The 26,647-nt window shown below is 44.1% G+C and overlaps 1 protein-coding gene across 1 annotated transcript in view; it reads left to right on the top strand.

Moving 5' to 3' along the window:
• Window positions 1-7,069: 7,069 nt before the first annotated feature.
• The window catches only part of ATP9B (ATPase phospholipid transporting 9B), a 171,760-nt gene continuing 152,182 nt past the window's right edge, over window positions 7,070-26,647 (top strand). Inside the window, exons 1-2 of the mRNA XM_086615096.1 lie at window positions 7,070-7,164; window positions 22,621-22,794. Of these exons, the coding sequence (XP_086471222.1) occupies window positions 7,070-7,164; window positions 22,621-22,794 (269 nt within the window). The remainder of the gene's footprint in view (window positions 7,165-22,620; window positions 22,795-26,647) is intronic.

Here is a 26,647-nt window from a genome sequence, read left to right as displayed (position 1 = left end):
AAGGTCCTACATCTGGGTCATGGCAATCCCAGGCACAAATACAGACTGGGCGGAGAATGGATCGAGAGCAGCCCTGAGGAGAAGGACTTGGGAGTGCTGGTGGACGAGAAGCTCAATATGAGCCGGCAATGTGCTCTTGCGGCCCAGAAGGCCAACCGCGTCCTGGGCTGCATCAAGAGGAGCGTGGCCAGCAGGTCGAGGGAGGTGATTCTCCCCCTCTACTCTGCCCTCGTGAGACCTCACCTGGAGTACTGCGTCCACTTCTGGAGCCCCCAACATAAGAAGGACATGGACCAGTTGGAGAGGGTCCAGAGGAGGGCCACGAAGATGATAAGAGGGCTGGAGCACCTTTCCTATGAGGACAGGCTGAAAGAGTTGGGGCTGTTCAGCCTGGAGAAGAGGAGGCTCCGGGGTGACCTTATAGCGGTCTTCCAGTACCTCAAGGGGGCCTACAAGAAAGATGGGGAGAGGCTGTTCAGGAGGGCCTGTTGTGATAGGACAAGGGGTAATGGTTTTAAAATAGAGGGAGGTAGATTCAGATTGGATATTAGGAAAAAATGTTTTACCATGAGAGTTGTAGAACACTGGAACAGGTTGCCCAGAGAGGTGGTGGATGCTCCATCCCTGGAGACATTCAAGGCCAGGTTGGACGAGGCCCTGAGCAACCTGATCTAGTTGGAGATATCCCTGTTCCTTGCAGGGGGGTTGGACTAGATGACCTTTGAAGGTCCCTTCCAGCCCTAACCATTCTATGATTCTATGATTCACCGGTTGCTGGAACCTGTTGTTAGGAGATGGGATTCCATGAATGGAAGGCTACAGCCCTCTCGGCTTCTCTCCCTTCTTCGAGAGGGTGCAGTGATGCAGGATTCTAGTCTCCTAATGGGCCCCGTTTACCCTGAATGCACAGCACACTTACTCCAGGTCATGATTTCCAGACTCCCTGTCTTTTGGTCGATCAGTAGTGCAGCATTTCTAGTCTCGTGGCTGCTGACTGGACAAGCTAAATCCCACGTGTCTATCTCAGGCTTAACTGTTTGTTAAGAGAAGGAAGTATGGATGATTTTTCCTGTTTGTTGCTTCTCCAGCGCAATACAGGATGGAGGTTATCTATGCTAATGTGCTCCATGAATCTGAGGCATGAAATAAATTAAAATGCCATAATCACCCATTTGGAAATGCAAGAAGATTTAGACAGAATAATTACTGAAGCTGGAATATAGCCAGGATGCCAAGGCTGAACACACTTCCTGCTGCAAATAATGCCACGGATCCTTTCCTGACTGCATGTGGTCAGGACCTGATTTTTCACATGTTAGAGCAAGCTGTCATCTCCTTTCAGTCTTGTCCCAAATTAAGAATGACATATTACATCCAAATCATAGACCTGCGTTATCAACAGCTCATAGAACAGTCTTGAACATAATCAGTGCAAGTAATTTACCAGATAAAAGAATGTTAATAGCAAGTACAGTATAATTTATGTGGACACAAATTGTACCTATCTTTCAGAAGAAGAAAGGCACCGCTGCGCACAAAGAGTGGATCAAGAGCAAGGTCAAGTGTAAGCACTTCTGTTTAACATGCACAGCCTGAAAACAGCAGGCGGAGCTTTCAAAGACAGATGGAAATTATACCCAATAAAGTTATTATAAATAATTGCTGTTTTTTCTCTCCTAGCGGGTTTCGTATGGGAGAGGCAGTTATAAATGAAGGATCTATTCATCAGAAGGCATTTGATGAAGACCTTCTCATTTCGTCAAGTTAGTTGAAAGTTTACACCTTGTAGTACTAGAAAGAAATGGTCATTTTAGTTAGCTAAGTTTCTTTGCCAGCACGTGTAGATACACACGTAAAACACTGTGGTTTTTTGGTTCATGGTTCTTGCATGCCAGTTATACATGTCCCAAATGCAAACACAGGTGGAATTTTGTCTTTGGATTTAAGGAGTGTCTTCTCTTTATGAAAATACCAGTGCCTACAACGTACAACGGATGGGCTACGCTGTGAAAAGTATTTTCTTGACGTGTACGAGGGCTTGGGATTTGTTAGCTGCACGAAAGATGACATTTTGCCTAGATTTTTTGCCTCTCTCCGCTTTACAACTCCACCTCATAAGCAGAAATATTGAAAGAAAACATTCCGAACTACCATGCTGTATCTTGATAGTATTTAACCACGAAGCTTCCACTTCTCTTCCCAGTGAACCTGTTTGTTGCATCATGGGGAGTTCCCCGAATCCACCCCCTCAGCAAGGGAAGAAACCTCAGGCTTTTCACTCTGTGATGGAACATGGACTTTCTGAAGGACAGGAGAAAACGGCACGTTACTAACTGGCTTTCAGAAGCCCGCTTGGGCCAGACACACTTTGTAATTGGGATGATATGGAGAATGGTAGCCAAGTGTTGAAACTGCTCTGTGTTGTACGGAGATCACCCCAAATACGTGTCGTCTACCATTCTGGAAACCCTCCTGCTTCAGAGACCAGCAATACAATGTGGTGGATGGAGGCAAATTTCTCCCTTAGGATGCCCCATATTTTCCAGCAAGTTACATAAGCCTGGAACAAGTTGTCGGTGCCTACGTTTAGCCTGTATCCAGGGCTAAACAACAGCCAGCTGTTCTAATACCCGATGATCCCGCCTCAGTCAAGGAGGGGAATCGGAAAAAGGAAGGAAGACCCATGAGCTGGGATAAGAACTATTTAATAATTAAAATAAAATGAAAAATAATAATGATAACCATAATAATATATACAGACAAGTGAGTATATTGCTCACCACCCCTTGACCAATGTCCAGCCCGTTCCTGGCTAGCAATGTCAGAGCAGGAAAATCCCAAAATCACAATCCTGGAGGAGAGAGAGAGCAAGCCTCAGGAGCAGAACAACAAGCGAGATCCCCCAGCGACAGCAACCAGTAAGAAAAAAAGAGACCATCCCCAACAAAATTTCCAATTTACAGCGAGCATGACGTTACGTGGGACGGAATATCCACTTGACAATGTAGGTGTCAATTGCTCTGGCCACGCTTCCCCCAGGCTCTTGGACATCTGGGTCGTTAGCAAAACCCAGTTGAACAGTCCTTCATCACTGTGGATACCACGGCTGGCTACAAACTAAACCAAAGTGTCGTACCAACTTTGTTCTCACCAAATCAGGTGCTGCACTCTTCTCAAAAGGTAGCTCTTCTGAACAGAAAATGGATTTTATGCTTCTATCCCTGACTGGAAAAGGGGAAACGTAGCCCCCATTTTTAAAAAGGGTGGCAATCATAATTATTGTAACTCTCCTGACCCCAGAAATGCTGCTGGTGTTACAGGGGCACTTCAGCTGCCGTCTTCTTTTTGAAGTACACGCCACGGCATGCAACAAAGGCAAACTTTCCAGACTTCATAGATGGAAGAGGAATCCCAGTCCCAGCACATCAAGCATATTTATATACATATATATATATATACCCACACACATACATATATACTGAACGAAGGCGACTGAATTAAAGTCAGCCTTCCACAAGTCCCCTTACATGTAGGTCACACTACAAGACCTGTTTCTCACCATCCTCAGTGGTGTTCCTGTCTGAGCTCTCTGCCAAAATCCTTTCATGCTGTATCCGCTGGAAGGGAGCATTAATGTTTATAAATATGGAAAGGGTGACTGCCATGAGGATGGAGCCAGGCTCTTCTCAGTGGCACCCAATGATAGGACAAGGGGAAATGGATCTAAGCTGGAACATAGGAGGTTCTGCTTAAACATGAGGAAGAACTTCTTCCCAGTAAGGGGAACAGAACACTGGAACAGGCTGCCCAGAGAGGTTGTGGAGTCTCCTTCTCTGGAGATGTTCCAAACCCGCCTGGACGCGTTCTTGTGTGATCTGATCTAGGTGGTCCTGCTCCGGCAGGGGGACTGGACTAGATGATCCTTTGAGGTCCCTTCCAACCCCTGACATTCTGTCATTCTGTGATTCTGTGAGCACAGACATTAGCACAAAGGCTCCTTGCTGGAAGGAGGCAAGGAGCTGACCAGGATGACTGAGGAGAAACTGAATTTCAGATCATCCACATGAACCACGTTTGCCTCAGTTATTTTTCTCTCTTTCCATAGCTCATTCTCTCTGGCAGCACTGAGGGGAAAAAAAAGTGTTTTCATTGACATTTCAGAGACCCTTGTGGGGTTGAGGCATCTGCTGACGCTTTGTTGAAACGAAGCCAAAGGCCACAGGCCCATTCTGGACTCCATCTTTCATAGAGCACCGTACCCAAACTGGTCATCATTCAGAGAGGTCCCAAGGCCACATTTCTTCTTCCTATCAGTGATGCTTCTGTCTCAACCCAGTACTCAAAGGGTAATCTTCTAAGAACATCAGTTTTCTCTTCTGATAGGGACCATGTTGCACACTACCAGAACAAAGGGAAACCCATCGTAAGACATCAGTTCTTATATTCCCGAAGAAATGTCTTTGGCCTTAAAATGGAATTACCTTTGTTTTCTTGACAACGTCATATAAAATTTGCAGGGCACATCCCGCTCCCCATCTCTCTCTTTTTTTTTTTTTTTTAATACTAATTAACTTGTCTCTTTCAAGAAAGCAAACCGGATACAACTCATGGTTTCACATGCTTCCCAGAAGATTAATACTCAATAATGATGTGGATAATAATCCATAAATCTCATAGAAACAAAGGATAGTCCAATGATCTGGGCAGGACAGCATGAGTCAGTCCTAATCCCAACTGAATCTGCTAGTGGGTAGATCATTTTAATCTGTGTTGCCATACTGCACCAGAGGGCTGTGAAATTATTTTCGAGCACCTCTGGTATTGAGTGAAAACTGACCACACGTGTCTTTGCTTCTTTTAAATGGAATTTGTAGAAAGCTGAAAAAAAAATAATCAAGAAGCTGGAAAAAAGCATATAATCCTTAAACAAAAGTCCATCTTCAGCCTCAAGACAAAACAGTCTGTCCTGTGATATTGACAGAATTCGCAAAAAGGATTGTCGCGCTTTTTTTCTTTTTAATAGGAAACTTAAGAGAGCAGAAAAATTCCCCAAGATTCCCAGTTTTCTGAGGAGCTTCCTCCTTGACTCTTCTCCTGCTTTCTTTTGCCAACAACCTTCTGACTCAAAGGTGCAATGCACACCTCTTTCTCTCTCCCATTCCTTTCTTTTCAGTATTATCAGCCTTCAAACCCAAATTTAACCAACTTCCCTGAAATCTGTACAAGACATGGACTCTTTCAGATCCCTTTCATAGAAAGTTAATTTGGGGCTACAAAAATCTTTCTTTTTATAAAAAAATGGATAAATGGCAAGCATAGCTGACTGTCCTATCATCCTTACACCTGTACATGTGGTCTACACAAGAAATTCATAACGTTTCATTTCTCTTCCCTTAGCTCTTTGTTTCAATCTTGTTCGTCTGTTGACGATTGGACAGGGTGCTACATAATCTGATCTAGGCTCCATTTCCCGTGAAGGGTTGGACAAGATGATCTTTAAGGTCCGTTCCAGTGTGGTTCCATGGTTCTACGATTCCGAGCGCAACTCTTTCACCCACTTGCTCTCGGTTGCCAGTGCTGCTATTACTACACCGCACACCTCGGGTCACAATCCAGCAGACCAAAGGTTTTGCCTGTACCATTTCATCTTGTGTTCTGCACTTTGGACAGTCTGCTGCTATTCTGCTGTCTGCTTTGGGTGGAAATTTCTTTGAATGAAAATTTTTCCTGGTAGATCCTTTCTAATTTTTTATTGGACGTTTCTTCTACATTGAATAGACATCGAGAAAGAAACATACCTTCCTTTTTTCTCCTTTTGTGGAAAGTCTTCTGTGTTTGTGACGGTTAAGCCCTTTGCTCCCCATAGCATCTGATTTCAGAATATCATAGAATCACAGAACGGTTTGGGTTGGAAGGGACCTCAGAGATCATCCAGTTCCAACCCCCCTGCCATGGGCAGGGACACCCTCCACTACACCAGGTTGCCCAAAGCCCCATCCAACCTGGCCTTGAACACTGCCAGGGATGGGGCAGCCACAGCTCCTCCGGGCAACCTGGTCCAGTGCCCCACCACCCTCAGAGGGAAGAATTTCTTCCTTAGATCTCATGGAAATCTCCCCTTTTTCAGTTTAAAGCCATTGCCCCTTGTCCTATCACTACACACCCTTGTCAAAGCCCCTCTCCAGCTTTCCTGTAGCCCCTTCAGGCACTGGAAGGTGCTGGAAGGTCTCCCCGGAGCCTTCTCTTCTCCAGGCTGAACAGCCCCAACTCTCTCAGCCTGTCTCCAGAGATAACATCCTACGGTAGGTCTACAAACACATCTACCTCCCAAACCATTTTTTTTTCTGCGGTGACCTGTGTAATTAATCTTTCCCCTGCCAGGTGCCATAGACCGGTTCATTATCCCTGACGTACGGAATACCCGTTTCCATGTGCCAGCACCTCTGGCGCACAAAACCAGGCGGACACAACCACTGTCAATTCACACCTCCTTTTATTTGTTCTCGGTGATCGCACGAGGAGCCGCCGACACCCACCCCAGGCGACAGCTCGTCCCTGCCATCCCAGAGATGGACGCGGAGCCTGCCTAGATCCACTTACAAACCCAGCAGGCGCCTGCAGCCTAACCGAGGACAACCCCCTTGGGGTTTGCCTGCTGCCATTCCTCTCCAAGCCCCGAGCATCCCGCGCAAGAACCGCGAACCCGCTCCGCGCCGCCGCCGCCGCCCGACGCTCTCGGCGGGCGGTACCTCAGCGGCTGAACAACGCGGCCCTCTAAGGCGGGCTCGGGCAGCGCGCGCCGCCGCACCCCTCAGGCCCCGCCCCTCCCCGCGAGGCCCCGCCTCCATGTTTACTCCCGCCGCCCCGCCCCGCCGGCGCTTCCTTCCTCCCGGCGTCAGCTGGCGGCGGCCGTGACGTCAGGGGGCGCCGGCCGTTCCCCGCGGGCGGCGGGGGCGCGCGCCGCTGTGCCGGGAGGGGCGGAGCGAGGCGGGGGGAGGAGGAGGAGGAGGAAGAGGAGGGGAAGCGGAGGGGCGCGAAGGCGGCCGGGGGGGGGGGGGGTGCCCCCAAGATGGCGGACCAGATCCCGCTGCACCCGGTGCCGCGCAGCGCCCAGCGAAGAGCGGCCTATTACAGCGGCGCCGCCGCGGCGCAGCGGCACAGCAGGTACGGGCGGCGGCGGCGCGGCGGCTCCCCCCCCTCCATCCCCCCCCCCCCCGGGCTCCGGTACCGCCTGCCCGGCCCGTGCGGAGGGCGGGAAGGGGCGGCGGCCCCGCTGTAGGCCGAGCGGAGCGCGCCGCAGCCCCGCGCTCCCCCCGGCCTCCGCGCCCGCCCGCCCCGCCGGCGGGGCCGGGACGCGCTGTGGCGGCGGCGGCGGCGGGAGGTGCCGGAGGGCCCCGCGGGAGGGTGCGCAGGGTGCCCGCGGCCCGGCCGGCCTCTCCCGGCGCCTGTGGGTGCGGCCTTCGCTGCCCCCGGCGCCGCCTCCAGCTCCGCGGCGGCGCCGCTGGCGAACGTTCCGTGCGGTGGTCACGGTGTACCGGGACGGGGGGAGCGTTCTTGAACGGAAGGGTTAAAATGGCTTCCGATTTCTGGGAATGGGCGACGCCGGGGGTTAAGCTCTTTGAGGAAGTTGGTTTGAAGGGCTGCCGTCAAGTTTTCGGGCGGAGGTGGAGCGTTTTTCCCGTTATTGCGGATAATTTCCAGGTGTCGTTGTGAGCGAGGGGAAAACTTCGCTCCGTAATGGTGCGGTGTCCGTCGGGCAGCGGGCGGTGTGATCACAGTTGTTACCGGTTTGTTCTTTCCTCCTGGTCTGTGCAGAACACCGGCTGCGGACGCAGTGACTGGGGAGAGCGGTGGTAGGATCTGGAGCGAACAGATTTGCTAAAAACAGAGTAGCCATGGAATCACGGAGTGCTTTGGGCTGGAAGGGACCTCAAAGATCGTCCAGTTCCAACCCCCCCTGCCGTGGGCGGGGACACCCTCCACTACTGTTGTAGTAGTTCGAACACAGTGATAAAGTCTGTTTTGTGGTGAATAAAGTGTTTTGAAATGGAATAACTAACAGAAAGGATGGTTTAAAACTGCGTGAAATAGGTTAAGCTTAAATTACATTGTCTTGATTCTTAAACTAGATAAAAATATTTTTTATGGACATTCACACGCTTGTAGGACTGTCTGCCGTAGTGGTACTTTCCCCCATCTCGCTGATGCTTGAACGTCCAATAATTTGGGATAGGTTTGTCCTCTCTTGAGGTAGGGCAGCGTTGTCATAATCATCCTGATTCCTCAGAGAATTGAAGCAGGGGAAGCTCTTGCTCCAGTCTTCAAGCTTCTCAGTAGGTGTTAGGCTTTGGAAGAAAAAGGGAAAGGGGAGGATTATGTCGGCAAAAACTTAGTCCAGCCCATGAAGGGTGTCCAGTGGTTCTGCTATAGGTTATCCAGGAGTGTGTCAGTGGTTGGACAAATGCTGTAGATCTGGTGGGCTGAGTTGGTAAATCAGGTGGGTGCCCAAGTTTGTTGAGTTACAGTCTTTCCTGATCTGTGTTTCTCCAGTGCAGCTGGTGTGTATTTAACTTACCGATCCTCCACGCAAACAATTATCTGTCATTTTCATTACTTCTGTTCAGCTACTTGTAGGTTTATAAAACCTTTAGAAGTTGGCAGGCACATTTATTATTTGTCTGGGTCACTTGATTAAATAAATTGGTCTTTTGAGCTCTGAGAACTAGAATACGTAGACCAACCTCTTCACTCACTTCAATTCTTTAGGTTTTTCTTAAGATGAGTAGCTTAGTGATTCTTCTCCAAGAATACCTTTCCCTGGATTTGTGGGAGCACCTGTTGCGTGCTTTGGAAGGTGTTCTGTGGACCCGTAACAAAGTGTGGGAATGCTTGTGTGGATTGTACCACAGGCGCCTTGTGGAAAGTCAAGGAGAAAATACAGCGGTGCGGATAGTTGAGCTACAGCGCGTAAGTCTTATGACTCTAAGCTCGTGATTGAGCTACAGCTTCTGTGTCTTTATGGATGGTTCATCCTTCTTTTCTAATCTTTATCTTCAGCACAGTCTTGGAAGAAGCCTTGTGTTCCTGTGGAAGCTGCAGAAAAGATCTTGATGTTGCATATACTTAAAGAGTGAAGTCACTGTGGTCTCTGATATGCAGAAAGTTATCACATGCATATATACATGTGGATTTTGCCTAAAAGGGTATAATTCATACTTCAGAAAACGTCTAGAAACAAACACTGATGAAAAAATAGAGTTGGCTTCGCAGGGTTGATCCAGTGCTGTGGTTTCTGGGCCCTCACGAGTCTTTGACTTGCCGTGATTTATTTGTTCAGTGAAGAATTTACAGTCTTTTGAAAGTCTTGCACAGAGATCCTTACCTGGAGTGTGGTTGTGTTTTCAACTTGAATTGATGGCCCTGCTGCTGTGGGATACCACTTGATACAACCTGGATGATACCACACCTGAGATTGTACACTTCTGTATAAAACGGTAGCCAGTAAGGTACCGTGAAATGTCCCGGGATGTACTTAATATGTAAACATGACAATATTAATGTGTTTTATATATTTACTTTGTATATGATAAGACCTATTCAAAACAATAATTAAAAACACGTATTAAATGTTAGCTATGGTTCAGTGAACACATGCATCCTGTTCTACTTTTATTTCTGGTGTTTAAGGGCAACTTAACTACTTTTGCAATAGAAATGCAGGTTTTATATCTCCTGCCTACCTCAGATGGACAGAGAACTGTTTGTGTGCTGCGGTTAGAAACTAGGAAAAGCTATCTTGAAATAAAAGGTTTTTCACCTTCAAATTATTAAAAAGACCCCTTGGTATTGTTTAATATATTCAAGTTGAATGGTTGTGGAAAGCTTGGGGGAAAAAAAAGAGGAGATTGATTCAGCACTTGTCTCAGCACTTTGTCCTTCAGCATAAAGGACCTATTATCCATAGGAAGAACAGCTGCTGCTTTTTAGTTACATTGTGCAGGGAAAAGAGGACCGGAGGACATCCAGGATCACCTTCAGTGTGCCGTGAGGCTGAACACCCTTGTTCTGACATGTTAGAGTTGCGCTTATCATCGTCAGCCCTGGAGTGACCAGCAGCTAAACACGGCGAGGAAGTTGAGTGTGCTGTGGCCGTGTTCTTGTGTGAGGTCGACGAAAGGAAAAGGAGAAGCCTGGTGGAATTTTGAAGCGGATAAGGAGTTGAACAGTGGTCAACCCTCATTTATCTGTAAGCAAAATACCCTGGTTGTTCAGGTGTCGTGCAGTCGCTGCTGTCAGGGTGTGAGGTGTTGGAGCTCCTGAGCTGGTACCAAAAAATCAGGTCTTGCTAGTTGTGTCCGAAATCACCTAAATTTGGTTGCACTCTGGGTGTTCCCAAAGGTGATGTCATGGAAAGCACTGGAAAGAATCCTCTTGTGGGATTGTGGCTGGTCTGGGTCAGGGCAGTGCCCTCGTGAGTGACCACACTGGATGGAGCAAGCAGTTGCAGTAGGGCAGGTTGTGGGACTGATCAGCTGCTGCTGGTTGTCTCTGCTTAGGGGTTGAGCAGCTCTGTTTAGAAGGCAGCCAGCTATTTATTTTAAACTCTTATTTTTGAGTTCTCATCCTTTTGTGTCAGTAGTGAAAAAGAAAATTACAGGAGAAGGAAAAAAAGAAGACCAAATAATAGGATAATGTGTCTTTTGTCCGGGTAAATGCAGGATACTTGTTGCTGGTGGGTTGTAGCTTATTTCATGTGAAATGTGTATAATAGAGGGGAAAAAAAAAAAAAATCTATTCCAGGCATATTGGAATGGAAGTCTGCAGAACTCAAAGTTCGCTGAGAATTCACACGCTTCCCTGATACTCAAAGATGTCAAACAAATTTTCCTATTACATAGAAAGTAAGATGATTTAATGTGTTACTGTTCTAATGTTTTTCATTTAAATCAAAGCTGTTCCCAGCAATCTTGTCCTTCTGGTTGTGACTTCTCAAGGCGTTCAGCTAGGTTTTGCAGTGAACCACCGAAAACCAGACAGGTACAAATGTCAACAGATAGTACCAGGTCCATATACAGTAATTCTGTGATTTATTTTTTTTTAATTTCTGACGTCATCTGAAGTGAGCTTTGTTAAAATACATTGATACCTGATGGCTGGTTTCAGTTGTTTGTTAGAAGCACGTGTTCTATTTCTGAGCAACAGCGTCGTTTTCATAGTTCAGGTGTTATTCTTCATATTCCAGTGGCAAATTATATGCCAGGGGTTAAGTGTGAGAGGTAAGAATAAAAATGTCCCCAAACAACTCAGAATGATACTTGTTGAGACCGTGTAACAATCAGAGCTGATAGGACTGAAGATATCTTGTGAAATGGTTTTTACAGAAAGGCCATAACTTATTTTGCTGGAACTGTGGGTCTGGAAGGCCTCGAAAAATGTCCATGATTGTTCAAAGAGTGGGATGTTGATGTGTACCAGTGGAGTTTATGTATTGCAGGAGCTATGTGCAGTGAGACTTGTTTTTTCTTGCAGTTTTTCTCAAATGTTCCTAGTTCCGGTGAATTTCTTTGCCTGGGAACTTCTGAATGTTTAGAACAAAAGTCCTTACAATATTTGGGCAGAGTTTTACAGGTTTCATTTTAATCTGCTCTTCTCCCCGCACCGCCCCCCCCGCCGTTAGTTGAAGGGCTCTACATATTTCATCCTGAAAATGAGTTTGAAAATGACAGATCAGTCTGAAGGATTGACAATATTGACATTAATTTGAATCTTAATGCAGTTTATGTGATAAAGCCTCCTGAAGATGGAACTGAATTTACTTTTGAACATCCATGTTTTAAAACCGCTGTTGCAAAGTGGCAGTAACTTCTTCAAACATCTGTTGTTTGACCAGGAGCAATAAATAAATAGTCCAGGAACATAATGTTTACGTTACATTTTGTAGAAACAGCGTTGGTAATGCTGTTCATCCTACTACTCAGGAGATGGTCACTGCAACTCCGAGTGGGAGTGTGCAGCAGTGGGCACTGCGTGTGTCCTGGCTCGTGGAGAAAGCTCCTACCATCGTCCTGGTTCCTCTGGTGCTTTGTTTAAATCAGAGCTCCTACCTTGTCTTCTTTTTTCCTCCGTGACGTGCGTACAGAGCTGGCAACGACGTGGGTGTTGGTTAATCTAGCCCACTTCTCTGTAGGACAGATGTGTCTTTGACTGGAGGTGGCCACTCCGCGTGGGATGTGTTGGTATTAGGGATGTCAGCCGCTCCCTGCCGAACAACCAACAGTGGTGTTCCTGATGGGTGCTTCACACCACAGCTGCTGATACCTAGATGTTGAAGGGGATTGGAAGTGAGATCGTGTTAGGATACGTGGCTGTGTGTTATTTTGATGTATTCCAGTACACCTCTGCCTGCTGCGTGCGCGGGAGGAGGCAGGGATCAAACGCGGTGTGAAGCCATCTCTGCAGAACTGTGGTCAGCAGAATGGTCTACACTGGTACGCCGTTCTTGGAGCAGATCGATCCCGTGTGTCCTGTTGTTCTCTTTCCAGGAGAGCTATTACACCTCTGTTTTTTACTGACTTCATCTGAAATGCAAAGTCTCTGTCTCTTTTGCGAAGCAAAATATTTCTTTTATTTTCATTTAAAAAAAAGTAATGAAAATCGATGTCACTGTCTTGCAGGACAGACTGTCCTTTGTCATCAGCCTTTCCCGAATTGTGGTTTTGGATAGAGATTCACTGTGGTTTGGAACTATGTCACTGAGTAATTTTCAGGCTGAATCTGGGGTACCATCTCTTAATTCTGATTCTTCCAGCGGGTTGGTTCACGTGGCACCTTTGTACATGGGATGTTACACTGGGTAACACTGGTTGAGTCTGTGTTTTCAAGACTCCCTCAAGTCACCAAGTGCTACTAGTTTTTAGAAAAAGAAGTTAGTGAATTGTTTTTTAACTTTCTTCTCAATGTGTGCGCTACGCCCATTGTTCACATATCCACATTCTTGGACTGTGAATTGCTTTGAAAGACTTTATTCATGGATTACTACAGCTTGTTGGGACTGGCACCTGATTTGGGATAGATGGAGGTGCTATGATTTTTGCTTGGGACAAAGCAAAGTTGTTTGATATTTGGGAAAATGGCCTCGCCACACGTTCGTGTTTTCCGAGCTGTGGTGCAGCAGGTGTTGTCGTAGCTGTTTTAGTTGCTGTTGCTTTTCTTTGAGCAAGTCAAGAAGTCTTTTTCAAGAGCAGTCTTTGATGTCGTGATGCACATAACTATGCACTACGTGCGTATAGATCTGCTCGCCGTCGCAAAGGTAAAATATTTTCACGTGCAATAATGCTTTTGCTGGTGTCGTACCTGTGCAGTAGTTTGTAATACTTTTTCTGCAGGCATAAATTTTGATGACATAAGAACTTTAAGTGATTTTAGTAATTAATTGCAGTTCTTTGGTTTTTTTTTTCTGCACTAGTACTACTCTTTCACACCAAGATAGGTTTATAGACACTAATAATTTACCATTATGTTGACAATAATAATTTAGCATTATGTTGAGAAGCTCAACGTGAGCCGGCACTGTGCGCTGGCAGACCAGAAAGCCAGCCGTGTCCTGGGCTGCATCCAAAGCAGCGTGGGCAGCAGGTCGAGGGAGGTGATTCTGCCCCTCTGCTCTGCTCTTGTGAGACCCCACCTGGAATACTGCGTTCAGCTCTGGGGTCCCCAGCACGAGAAGGACGTGGAGCTGCTGGAGTGAGTCCAGAGGAGGCCATGAAGATGATCCGAGGGCTGGAGCACCTCTGCTATGAAGACAGGCTGAGAGAGTTGGGGCTGTTCAGCCTGGAGAAGAGAAGGCTCGGGGTGATGTTGTTGCAGCCTTCCAGTACCTAAAGGGGGCCTACAGGAAAGCTGGAGAGGGACTTTTTACAGGGGTGTGTAGTGATAGGACAAGGGGCTTTAAACTGAAAGAGGGGAGATTTCAATTAGATATAAGGAAGAAATTTTTCACTCTGAGGGTGGTGAGGCACTGGCACAGGTTGCCCAGAGAAGCTGTGGCTGCCCCATCCCTGGAAGTGTTCAAGGCCAGGTTGGATGGGGCTTTGGGCAACCTGGTGTAGTGGAGGGTGTCCCTGCCCATGGCAGGGGGGTTGGAAGTAGATGACCTTTGAGGTCCCTTCGAACTCTAACCATTCTATGATTCTGTGATTATTATTCTTAGAGTAATTCTCCTGATCGGAAGCATTTTAGTCATTAGGCCAAAAAATGTTTGAGAACTTCAAATTGCTGTTGCAGATGATGGTGTCTTCTGCAATGAGCGCGTGTGACTCTGCGTGCAGTAGAATAAACCTTGTAACTAAGGTTGCTCATGTTTAAGCTATTATTTTTGCATGTCTTCCTAGTTTGTAGTGTATAAACACAGTGATTTGTGTTGCATTTGGATTGCTAAGAACAGGGAGAGAGAACAATTGATTGGGCTACAGTGTCAATAACAATACCCAGCGACAGTGACAAAACGGTCCCGTTGTTGTGATCAATGACGTACCCTACTAATTAAAAATAGCGTTCTGCTGAACGTAGATGATGTTTCCTCAGGTCCTGCTGTGTATTTACGTATTTCTAGTACATATTTGCTAAATACAGAGACTCAGTCATCTTGTCATGGGGTGAAAAGATCTTATGTTAGGATGTGCGTAGCGCTTTGGAAGGTAAGCAAAGGAGAATAAGGAATGGTCCCTTTTTCCATGAAGGCTTCGTTATCTTCTGAATTTGCTCTGGTAAGAAAGTGTGAGCTAGGAGAGAGAGAAGGGACGTAGCATTCAGAATTTTTGCTTTATGTGTCTGGTGGAACGTGTGGTTTTGGGATCTTGTGATTTAAGCGATTTTTGATAAGCTGCTGCTGAAAGGGAGCTGCCTGGGTCATAACGACGTCGTTTGCTTTTAGACCTGAGTCTTAACAGATGTCAGGGTTTTTAAACTCTTAGCTCTGCGTGGCAGAAGATGCCAGGGTTTTTTTTCCTGTTTTGTTGTTGATTTGTTTTCATTGTAGTAGTTGATAAAAAAATACTGCCTTGTGTTTTTCCAGAATATCTCTCTGCATCATTTATAAAAGACAGGGGGCAACTCGATTTATTTGGTCTTATTGTAGTAAATATTCTTCATTTCAGTGGCACACTCAGTAATAAACTTACCTGCATGTAGTCAAAGTACTTTTTCCTTCTCTCTGTTTTGTTGTCCAGTGGATAAACATTCACTGTGTTGGGAGTGTTGTAATAGGTTTTTAAAGATCCTGTTATGTAAGGGCACAAAAGCAGAGTTAACTATTGATACTGAATATAAACGTTCAGCTCTACAAACCTTCAGCTTCCTTCAAAGCTGGCCGAATGTAATTTTTTTGTTTGGTTTTGTTTTCTTATACTGCTGGAATACTGTGGTTAGTGTCAGCTGCCATGTAGAGATGCATATGAATTTGTAATGGGATTATTTTGTGCGTGTATTTTTTTAGGCCAGGACTTGGATTCAGAGACTTCCCAAGTAATATTGGTAAGAGGTGCACTTGTGTTAGAGGCACAACTAAAGCTGTATAGGGACAGAGTGGCAAGCTGTAATCAAGTCTAAAAACTTCTGAAACAGCTTTTCTGTGTTTTGGAGGGAAGAGGTTAAAGGATATTCTTTAAATTTCATGAACTTACCTGCAGAAGATATTTCCATTTTCCACTTCTGTTGTAACCTAGGAACAACGTGATTACTCCGTGGTATCACCGAATTTACTGCTGCGTAAAGCGTAGAGGTGTTTGAAATCAGAGGAGGAAAAAGTAATTTCCAATCTTTAGAAATGTAGAAGAATATTTGGGGAAAAAAAAAAAAGTATTTGTAATTTGATTTTTCTCAGGTAGCTTCTAGAAAAGCAATCTGTTTTATGGAGACACTGGATATTTGAACAAGAGGAGCAGTTACATGACAATACGCTGTAACTTATAAGCGTGGTTATGAATGAACATACAGTTCTTAATAATTTTTTCCTGATGCTGTGTAGAGTTTCCTGGGGTTTGTTCCTTTGTCACAGGTCAGGATCTGAACACGTCAGTGGTACAGGCAGCCTACAGCAGTTGTTGCTTTGGTGGTTTGTCCTTTTAAGAAACAATTCTTGCTCTTTACATAAATACCCCTGTCCCTTTCTTCATTATTCCTGCTACTGCGTCTCTCCAGTTTGGCAGTCTCCTTTACCCCCAGTCTGGGAAGGTGTTCGCCTAGGTTGGCCCTTGGAGGAATTACTGGAGTTACGTAACGCAGGATGTGGCCAAGGTGGGTTGTGCTGCGTGCTCCTCCAGCCTGTCCTCTGCCCGTGGCCAGAAGGACTCCTGTGGCTGGTGGTAGCCACTGAGGCAAATTGCCAGTGAAGGGTGGGATGAGACATGGTCATAGTGGCAAGTGAATTATGGCGTGTAGCACAAGTGACGGGCGACAAGGAAGCAGTGTTTGTGCAATATCTGACAGGGCGCTTCTATCTTACATGCAGGATAGAAAAATCCATCACGGATACCGCTGCTGTGTGCGTCGAGTGAGTAAAACCAGAAAAACACGCAGTCATAGAATGGTTTGGATTGGAAGGGACCTCAAAGATCATCCAGTTCCAAGCCCCCTGCCACGGGCAGGGACACCCTCCACTACACCAGGTTGCCCAAAGCCTCATCCAACCTGGCCTGGAACACTTCCGGGGATGGGGCAGCCACAGCTTCTCTGGGCAACCTGGTCCGATGCCTCACCACCCTCTGAGTGAAAAATTTCTTTCTTATATCTAATCTAAATCTCCCCTCTTTCAGTTTAAATCCATTTCCCCTTGTCCTATCACTACACGCCCTTGTCCAAAGTCCCTCTCCAGCTTTCTTGTAGTCCCTTCAGGTACTGGAAGGCTGCAATAAGATCACCCCAGAGCCTTCTCTTCTCCAGGCTGAACAGCCCCAACTCTCTCAGCCTGTCTCCATAGCAGAGGTGCTCCAGCCCTTGGATCATCTTCGTGGCCTCCTCTGGCCCCGCTCCAGCAGCTCCATGTCCTTCTTGTGCTGGGGACCCCGGAGCTGATCGTGGCTGCTCTGCCCCATGCACCTTCCTGCTGCACCCTTGAACGTGGCTCTTCTAGAAAAATGGAAAGCTGGCGGAGAGTACAGAAATAATTACGGCTCTAAGTAGGTAGTGAGATCAGATTTAAATGAATTAAAATGGTTTCCATCGCCAGCTATGGCACCCGTGGAACTCTGCAGCTGTATCTGCTCTGCCCAACAGCTGTCAAAGTGGAGTGATGGAGGCACAGGTGACTTGAGGCACCATTTTCACAGCAGATGTTTATATCAAAATTTCATTAAAAGTATTTATTGTACCTGGTTTCCTTTCACTTAAATCTGTTAAATGATACTCCTAATAGTAGTCAGATCTTGTTGAAAGTTGTTTAATATTAATGTTCCTTTTTCCTTAGGAAACCATATTTTTGTCAAGATGGTTGTCTTCATACCTGATTTAGTGGCACTCATGCTGAGAGTTTTGATGTCTTCACTCCTGGCTTCTTTATTCGTGTTGCTTTCAGTGCTTCCCTATTTTAATAGAAGTTTCTAGGATTATGCTTAATTGATTTGTCACTCAAGGCAAATCAGCACTTCAAGCAATTAAGTGCAGAAGAATACTAGGTAACAAAGACATAAAGATTTTTGTCCTCATCCTAGTTATGAAAAATCCATTATTCATTATCTTACTGTTTTTAAATACTGAAGCACAATTTTCCAACACAATAGCAAAATTGCCTTTGAAACGGAATAAATTGCTTGCCGGTTCAGAGGCTGTGTTTTGAAGTCAGGATTCCTAAACGTGATGGTGCTGATGCTCATTATCTGTACTACGTGGTGAAGCTCCCTATTTAAAAGTGCAAACCTAGATACTGATTGTGAAAAAAAAAAAAAAAAAAAATTGTTTATGATATAATGGCAAAGAAAACCTAAAAGAAATTATGATTAGGACATCAATGAACTCTACCACATTTACAAGAGTAGATTGAAATATTATGTGTTTTTCTCTCCCATAATTCTCTTGCCTTAGTGTGTTCCTTCAAGAGAGACTTTAACCATGTTTGCTGTATTACCTTTGTCTCTAAAATATATTATTTTTCTGAATCAGACACTTTATACAGAAGTAAGGGGGATCTGTTACTTTGCCGTGTCTCGCTGCGCGCTCCAGTACAACCAGCAAATTGCGATTCCGCTGGGTAGTGGTGTGAGTCACGATGTGCTCTTAATGGTTTGGATGTCTAAAAGCCAAACACGATGCAGCAGGAAGCTCCGTGTTAAAGCTGGGTAATGTAATTTGCAAATTTAACCAGGAGAGATGACAAAAGCATGGAATGTGAGTCAGTTTGAACACAGACCTGCCTTACTGGAAGCCTTAGCATAAAGGAACGTCTGAAGTTTTTTCTAAGCAGCGGTTTTATTGTCTAGTGTTAAAGTTGGTCTAGTTTGAGAGTAATCCATGTAATTTAGTGTAATATGCATGTTAACCTGTAATAACTGCTCTGTTTTGGGAGGAGAATTTTTTGTGTGGTGTTTTCTCTTAATAGCCCTGGATAGTAGTGGGCACAGAAGACACATGGCCATATTAAACTAAACATCAGATGCAGTTTTTTTGTACACAACGTTGTTTGTGAAGATCAAGATTGTAATTTTTTTTTTTTTTTTTTTTTTGAAGTGGGTACTGGTGGTAATAGTTCTGAAATTATTTTCCATGCTATATCTTCCTGATGAGGCCGCATGTGGAATATTGTGTCCAGTTCTGGGCCCCTCAGTTCAAGAAGGACAGGGAACTGCTGGAGAGAGTCCAGCGCAGGGCCACAAAGGTGATGGAGGGAGTGGAGCATCTCCCTTCTGAGGAAAGGCTGAGGGAGCTGCGTCTCTTTAGCTTGGAGAAGAGGAGACTGAGGGGGGACCTCATTCATGTTTATAAATATGGAAAGGGTGACTGCCATGAGAATGGAGCCAGGCTTTTCTCAGTGGCATCCAACAATAGGACAAGGGGAAATGGGTATAAGCTGGAACACAGGAGGTTCCGCTTAAACATGAGGAAGAACTTCTTCCCAGTAAGGGGAACAGAACACTGGAACAGGCTGCCCAGAGAGGTTGTGGAGTCTCCTTCTCTGGAGATGTTCCAAACCCGCCTGGATGCGTTCTTGTGTGATCTGATGTAGGTGGTCCTGCTCTGGCAGGGGGATTGGACTTAGATGATCCTTTGAGGTCCCTTCCAATCCCTGACATTCTGGGATTCTGTGAACTAACTTTCTGAGGACTCGTAACTTTTATCAACTTTACACAGGTTTTTAGTTTGAAACTTTTGTTGTGTTTTCTGCAGCGTGGTTGTGCTTTTGGATTGTTTGAAACAGATGAAGATTTTTTTTTTCACCAGGTCTAACATGCTTAAGGTTCCAGTACTCAGTTGACTTGCAGCCAGGGGAAATGGGGGGTGTGTGGGGTTTATTTTTATTCCTAGTTATGCATTATTTTGTATTCTGGTCTGAACACATTGTTAACATCCTTTAATGATGTCCCATGCCATGTGATTCCAAAGAGGTGTAGAAATCAGGACATCACCTGCCAACCAAAAGAGGAAGTTTCTAGCTAATGACTGGTTAACCAGTAGTGGATTTGATTTTTTTTTTTCCTCTCCTTCTTTATTAGATCTTCTTTCTTGACTGTGTTGATATTAATTTGTTACGTAGCCAGTGTAAAGTATGTGGTGTACCTTTTCAATAGAAATCTAGTCCTACAGTACAATCTCTCCCTTTCCTGGCATCCGAAAAGGTTAATAACTGCTTTAATATATTCCTGTGTGCAGCAGGGCACAGCACAGAAAATCTAGGGGGACAGGAAACGGTTTCAGTTTTTTCTATCAAATATACAGGAAGATGAGAAGATGCAAATCCAGTGATGGTGCTTTTTCACGCTTAGTCCTGGTATTTGTAACCATAGAAATCACAGAATGGTTTGGTTTGGAAGGGACCTCAAAGATCATCCAGTTCCAACTCCCCTACTGCTACTTTCTTTTTAAAATACTGGGTTTGTCTATCAGGATTTTGGACTGAATACTGCTCAGGATACTGCTCTCTGTCAGCACAACAGTCCCCTGCTCAGGCAGGGCCACCTAGAGCTGGTTGCCCAGGAACATGTCCAGACAGCTTTTAAACATCTCCAAGGATGGCGATGCTACAACCTCCCTGGGCAACCCTTGCCAGTGCTTGGTCATCCTCATGATAAAGAAGTGTTCCCTGATGTTCAGATGGTACCTCCTGTGTTTGTGCCCATTGCCTTTTGTCCTGTGACCAGGCACCAATGAAGAGAGCCTGACTCAGTCGTCTTTGCAACCTCCCTTTGGGTGTTTAGAGATGTTAATAAGATCCTGCCTGTGACTTGTCCACTCCAGGCTGAACAGTCCCAGCTCTCTCAGTCTTTCCTTATAGGAGAGATGCTTCAGTCCCTTAATTGCCTCTATGACCCTTCATTGGACTCTCTCCGGTATGCCCGTGTCTCTCTCGTACTGAGGAGCCCAGAACTGGACGCAGAAGTCCAGTGTGTGGCCTCACCGGTGCTGAGCAGAGGGCAAGGATCTCCCCCTTGACCTGCTGGTAATACTTGGCCTAATGCACCCCAGGATACCAGTAGCTTTCTTTGCAGCAAGGACATATGGCTGACTCATGTTCAACCTTGTGTCCACCAGGATCTCTAGGTTCTTTTCTGACAAGCTCCTTTCCAGCTGGATGGCCCCCAGAATATACTGGCCTGTGGCATTGTTCTTCACCAGGTGCAGGAGAGGGGCTTTTGACAAGGGTGTGTAGTGACAGGACAAGGGGTGATGGCTTTAAACTGAAAGAGGGGAGATTTCAGTTAGATCTGAGGAAGAAATTTTTTACATTGAGGCACTGGACCAGGTTTGCCCAGAGAAGCTGTGGCTGCCCCATCCCTGGAAGTGTTCAAGGCCAGGTTGGATGAGGCTTTGGGCAACCTGGTGTAGTGGAAGGTGTCCCTGCCCATGGCAGGGTGTTGGAACTGGATGGTCTTTGAGGTCCCTTCCAACCCAAACCAGTCTATGATTCCATGATTTTTGGTTTCTATTCAAAATTCTATTCAAAATTACTATTTTTATATAGATTGCTTTTAGGTTGCTGTGGGGAAAACGGACAGTCCCAGGACGCGCATTGTAAGAGATGACTATGCAATACAGCTTCATAAAAATCAAACTTGGTTATTCTCTGCCAAACACTCGTGGGTTTTTGTGACTCAATTCTTTTTCTTGTTTTTCTTCTTGAGCTCTAGGAATTATTCTTCACTACTCTCAGTGCAAGAATAATTCCAAGGTAGATAAATTACGCATTGCACAAATAATAGATTGATGATACTCTACTAGTCTTCTGAATTGTAAAATATTTGAGAAATTTTAAAAATACATATGCAGAATGTCTTTTGATTTATTCTGGTCAGATACTTTTTTCATAAGCTGTTCCTGTTTAAAGATGGCTGAACTACCATTACCAATAGTGTGAAGTAATATTTTTATAGATTTAAAAGGTTTTGCTTTTGTTTTCAGTTTGATGCTTTTTTCACGTGTTCTATAAGTGTTTGTGCAACCAGCTTTTCTGACCATTTTGTTTATCTTCTGAGTCATAGAATGGGTAGGGTTGGCAGGGACCTCAAAGAGGCGTTTTTATTGATTAGGGTTATCCTATGTCTTATTGCATACAAGTAGGTGATCTTTGCTTGACTATAACATTTAATTCCTTTGAAAATTTTCTTCTAATTAATATCTTTATTGTTTGTTTTAATAGTCTGTGAAAGGAGCGCGGTTTCTTTCAATCATCTTCCCAATGGTATAAAAATTCAAACTAAGTTACTCAATTTACATGCATTTAAGGGAATTTTCTTAACGCACATTCCAGTGTTTTGTCTTGGCATAAAAAACATTCCAGGATTGCAAAATTGAAGTGGAGAATAGTTTCTGGAGAGGAAAAGACCGTTGTTAGCTCAGTGTTGTTTCCATAGGTCCCCCAGGCAAATCTGTTTTGACTCACTGAATGGTTTTGTGTAGAATTATAAAAGTAACTGTAATGTTTTAGTGATTAAAGCTGAGATATTGATGAGTTGTGTAGGAAGTGTGACTCAAACAGAGGCCTGTGAACGCGGGAATACGCGTCGGGAAAGCACGTTGAAGAAGCTCAGTGGGAATCTGAAGTCTGTACTTCCATGAAAACTCAGTCATTTGCATCCACTCTAAAATTTGCTGAGTAAATTCTGTTTAACAACATCTTACAAAGAATCCTTTGAAAAGTCTGAAGTTGCAGCTCTGTGTGTGCGAATTAGATAAGAATTTCTCCGGAATGATTTATACAAGGATTGGTTGCAGGCCTTTTTGCTGTATTACACGTTTTTGACTCAAATCAGAATTTCTTGTTGGTGTGTTAGCACAAATACACAAGGTGTTCAGGTGAACATACCCATCTCATAAAATTCCACAGGGCAAAAATGAACTCGTTGCTTTAGGAGATTCCCGGTAATAAAAGAATGATGTATTGACTATTTATGTAGTGTTTTCATTTCATTTTGCTAGGTACCAAGTGGAAGATGAGTCCTCTCACTTGGATGAAATGCCACTAATGATGTCAGAAGAAGGCTTTGAAAACGACGAGAGTGATTACCATACTCTACCAAGAGCCAGAATTCTTCAGAGAAGAAGAGGCTTGGAATGGTTTATCTGTGGCGGCTGGAAATTCCTTTGCACTAGGTTTGTTGCATACCAATCCTTTATCAAACTATTAAATTAAGTAAATAGTAACTGCGTGTTGTGTGATACGTACAGAGTACAGGAAGACAATAATTTGGTTGTCGTGCACCTTTTGATTGCTTTGGCTGCATTTTCCACACTAGAAAATGCAGCCATTAATAAAATAATGCAGCCATTAATAAAATAATGCAGCCATTAATAAAATAATGCAGCCATTAATAAAATAATGCAGCCATTAATAAAAAAAGTTCTGAAGAGCTGCTGCTGTGTACTTATCCTGTCTGCCTTGCTGACCTCCAAGAGAAAGAGAGGATTTTAAGAGAGATCGTGCACTAAACTCCTACTGGTGTCAGGTCCGTAATGTGGCATATAAGCCTGGTCCTCACTTCTGCTCAAAACCACCACCATTATATTGTGTCCATTTCTGGGCCCCTCAGCTCAAGAAGGACAAGGAACTGCTGGAGAGAGCCCAGCGCAGGGCCACAAAGGTGATGGAGGGAGTGGAGCATCTCCCTTCTGAGGAAAGGCTGAGGGAGCTGGGTCTCTTTAGCTTGGAGAAGAGGAGACTGAGGGGGGACCTCATTCATGTTTATAAATATGGAAAGGGTGACTGCCATGAGGATGGAGCCAGGCTCTTCTCAGTGGCATCCAATGATAGAACAAGGGGAAAGGGATCTAAGCTGGAACTCAGGAGGTTCCGCTTAAACATGAGGAAGAACTTCTTCCCAGTAAGGGGAACAGAACACTGGAACAGGCTGCCCAGAGAGGTTGTGGAGTCTCCTTCTCTGGAGATGTTCCAAACCCACCTGACGCCTTCTTGTGTGATCTGATGTAGGTGGTCCTGGTCTGGCAGGGGGATTGGACTAGATGATCCTTTGAGGTCCCTTCCAATCCCTGACATTCTGGGATTCTGTGATGATGAGGGTAGAGGGATTCAAACTTTATTTTACTTTTGAGGGCATTAGTGTGCTGAGTTCAAAATATATACTTTTGGTTGATGTTACTGAAAAGAAGAAGCAAATTCATTAACTAATGATGAGCTAACACTTCAACTTCAAAAGTTAAGGAGTACCTGTAACTGGTGGCCTTGGAGTGAATTACAGCTGGAATTAGCACTTGTGATTTGGTTCTTATGTAGAAACTTCTTGTGCTAAACTCTGCTGCATGCAGTTACCTTGGAATAGTAATTTTCTAATGAATTGCTAGCAAATTTCTAAACACAGACATTGCTATGAGGATGATTGGGAATCATGAGGGGTTTTAATCCTGAATGATAAAATCTGGGAATAAGTCAAGTGAAGTGAGTGGAGCTTTTTCAAACTTACACGGGGAATGCTTTTTTTGGCAGATAATTTTAGAATTGCTTTAGATAGAAGTCTTCACAGGTGGTTTTCATGGTGCTTCATAAATTCCAAGAGGCCTGATACTGTTACTGCTGTATACTGTACATATATACACGTATAAAGCTGTATTCGTGCGCCTTTAGTTTTGAAATAATTTTGTTACACAGCTTTACTGGTTGCAGAAAAATATAATCTGTGTTGGTTTCTTTTTTTCTATCATGGTTTAACATAAACTTATGGATTATTACTTTTGTTATAGGGAAAAAATGTTTGGAAATTAGCAGGAAGGAAGGTAGCAACATTTCCAGAAGCAGCATTTCTATATGCAAATGATTTTTGGAGGTGATGCTTCTGTTATAGAACTACCATTGTAGTTTAAAAAAAAAAACCCACATTTTGAAGTATTTAAAGAGGCTGTTTATCTTTTGGACACATCTTAAAATCGAGATACCTTTTAAACAACATACTTTATGTGAGTTCAGCTCAAAGTATTAGTGAGTTACTGTGATTACAGTCCTGTGAGTTTCATGAAAACAGGTAGACCAGTAAAGACTCAAGAGAATTTACAGGGTTTGGATAGAGGCAGGCAATTACAAGATGAGTTTATGCTGGAACTAATTAACAATCATGAGATAATGTCACAAGAAAGCGTCATTAATACTGAAGATTGCAAAATTTTGCATTCTTGCTTGCTTTTTAAAATTGATAGGTGCATCTCAGCTTTAAGTGGAGCTCAAGCCTAGAAACTTTCAGGCTTATTAGAACGTAACGAATTAAAATATTCAAACCATATTCATGACGGATTCTTGAGAATGGAAAGAGCAAGGAAATTGCGTTATGGATTCATTATTTTGCTACATCTTACACATACTTTACAGCTAATGTAGGTGTGTAAAGAAAAGCTCTCACTAAGGAAGAGACTTTAGAGGATTTTGACTTCTGCTTTGTTGATTTCCTTGACCAAATTCGGATACGATAAATAGTCTGTTCCGTCTTGTATTTACACCTAGAGGCATTTTAATCACTTCAGTGTTTTCTATAACAGAAGAACATTGTAGCAGATAATTTTCATTTTTCATGGGAAAAAAATAAAAATCTCTATTTAAGAAAAAATAAGACGACCACCAGATCCTAGCAGAAGCCGGAAATTTCAGTAGGATGTTAGCAGGCAGAGGATACTCCCACGAGAAAGATACAGACATTTGCTTAGATGAGATGGGGAAAATTAGCTGAAAGGAAGGGGAATCCCATGGTATTTTATTTTTACGGTAAATACCCGTTGTCATGGTAGGGAGGTTTTTTTCTGGGCTGAGCGCATCATTGAGGCTTTGTTATTGAGAAGTTAGGGATGTGCAATCAGTGTGAAGTTTTGGGTTTTTTAGCTGTTTTCTCCTTGTAATAAAACTAGGAATTTTTGCTGGGGCCCACCGAATGCCAGAGGTTTTGAAATACCTATTTGCAGTTTATAAAGTTGCACAAGATCATGCAGCAAACTTGGAGGCTCCTGGATTGTCATACCTGTAGTTATTACTTACACTGTGTAGTAGCACGAGTTACACTATTTTTACGTGGTATCAGTTTGGGATAGAGGTAGGCGTTGATACCTTCGCACTTGAAATGGAGAAAACAATTTTTGTTTATAACAAAACGTTTAATAACGTGAGAAAACAATTGTCATGTGTGTTGGTGGTGGCTTCTATATGTTACGCACACGACAAACTTATTTCTAGAAGGCAAACTGCATTCTTTGAAGTGTAACGTGGGATTAAATACAGCATAGTCTGAAATCTGTTCAGTTGCACAGAATTTAAAATTTCACCCTGTTTTTATGGAAATGAGTATCTCGTACCTGAGGCTGGGTGAGGTTGAAATCTCAGCTTCCACATCCAGAATTTCCTTTTGTGCTTTGAACTAAATTATAAATTTTTCAAAGCTGTGGCAGAAAGATGACCGCAACAAAGGACTAAGTGTTTGTCTGGAGCCGAGCTCAGGGGCCCCTGATTTCTTTTGGGTTCTCAGTGAAAGTCTTGTGTTTGTGTTCAAAAATCACTTCACTTGTTGCAAACAAACAAAACCTCCCATGCCCTCTAGTTTTTTTTGTCTGTCTTGCATTGTTAGGATTAATCTCATTTTTGTGAGAGGAAGTTTTCCATCTCTTACTTTGCAGCTTTAGAATTTTACATTCTGTAGATTTTTGGTGCCACATCACAAACTGTTACTGTTTGGTTGAAAAACTTTCACTCTGTTGGCAGGAGCAAATGTGGAGCGTTTGACCAAGTTCGCTGTATGTTAAAACCGATTTTGTAAAAATCCTTTTTTCAGCTTTTAACTTCAGTTTAGACAATAGACTTGTTGATTGGAACTGAATGGCATGAACTTTATTTGCAAATCTGCAGCTCTTTAAACAGTTTTTACATTTGCAAGAAAAAAAAAATCATAATTAAATCAAATGTTGTCTTTGATTTTGAACAAACTGAAGACTTAATTCAACCAATATAACATTTAACTTC

Source organism: Tauraco erythrolophus, chromosome 7 (assembly GCF_009769465.1).
Source record: "Tauraco erythrolophus isolate bTauEry1 chromosome 7, bTauEry1.pri, whole genome shotgun sequence".
NCBI lineage: Eukaryota > Metazoa > Chordata > Aves > Musophagiformes > Musophagidae > Tauraco > Tauraco erythrolophus.
This window is presented reverse-complemented; position numbering and strand designations above follow the sequence as displayed.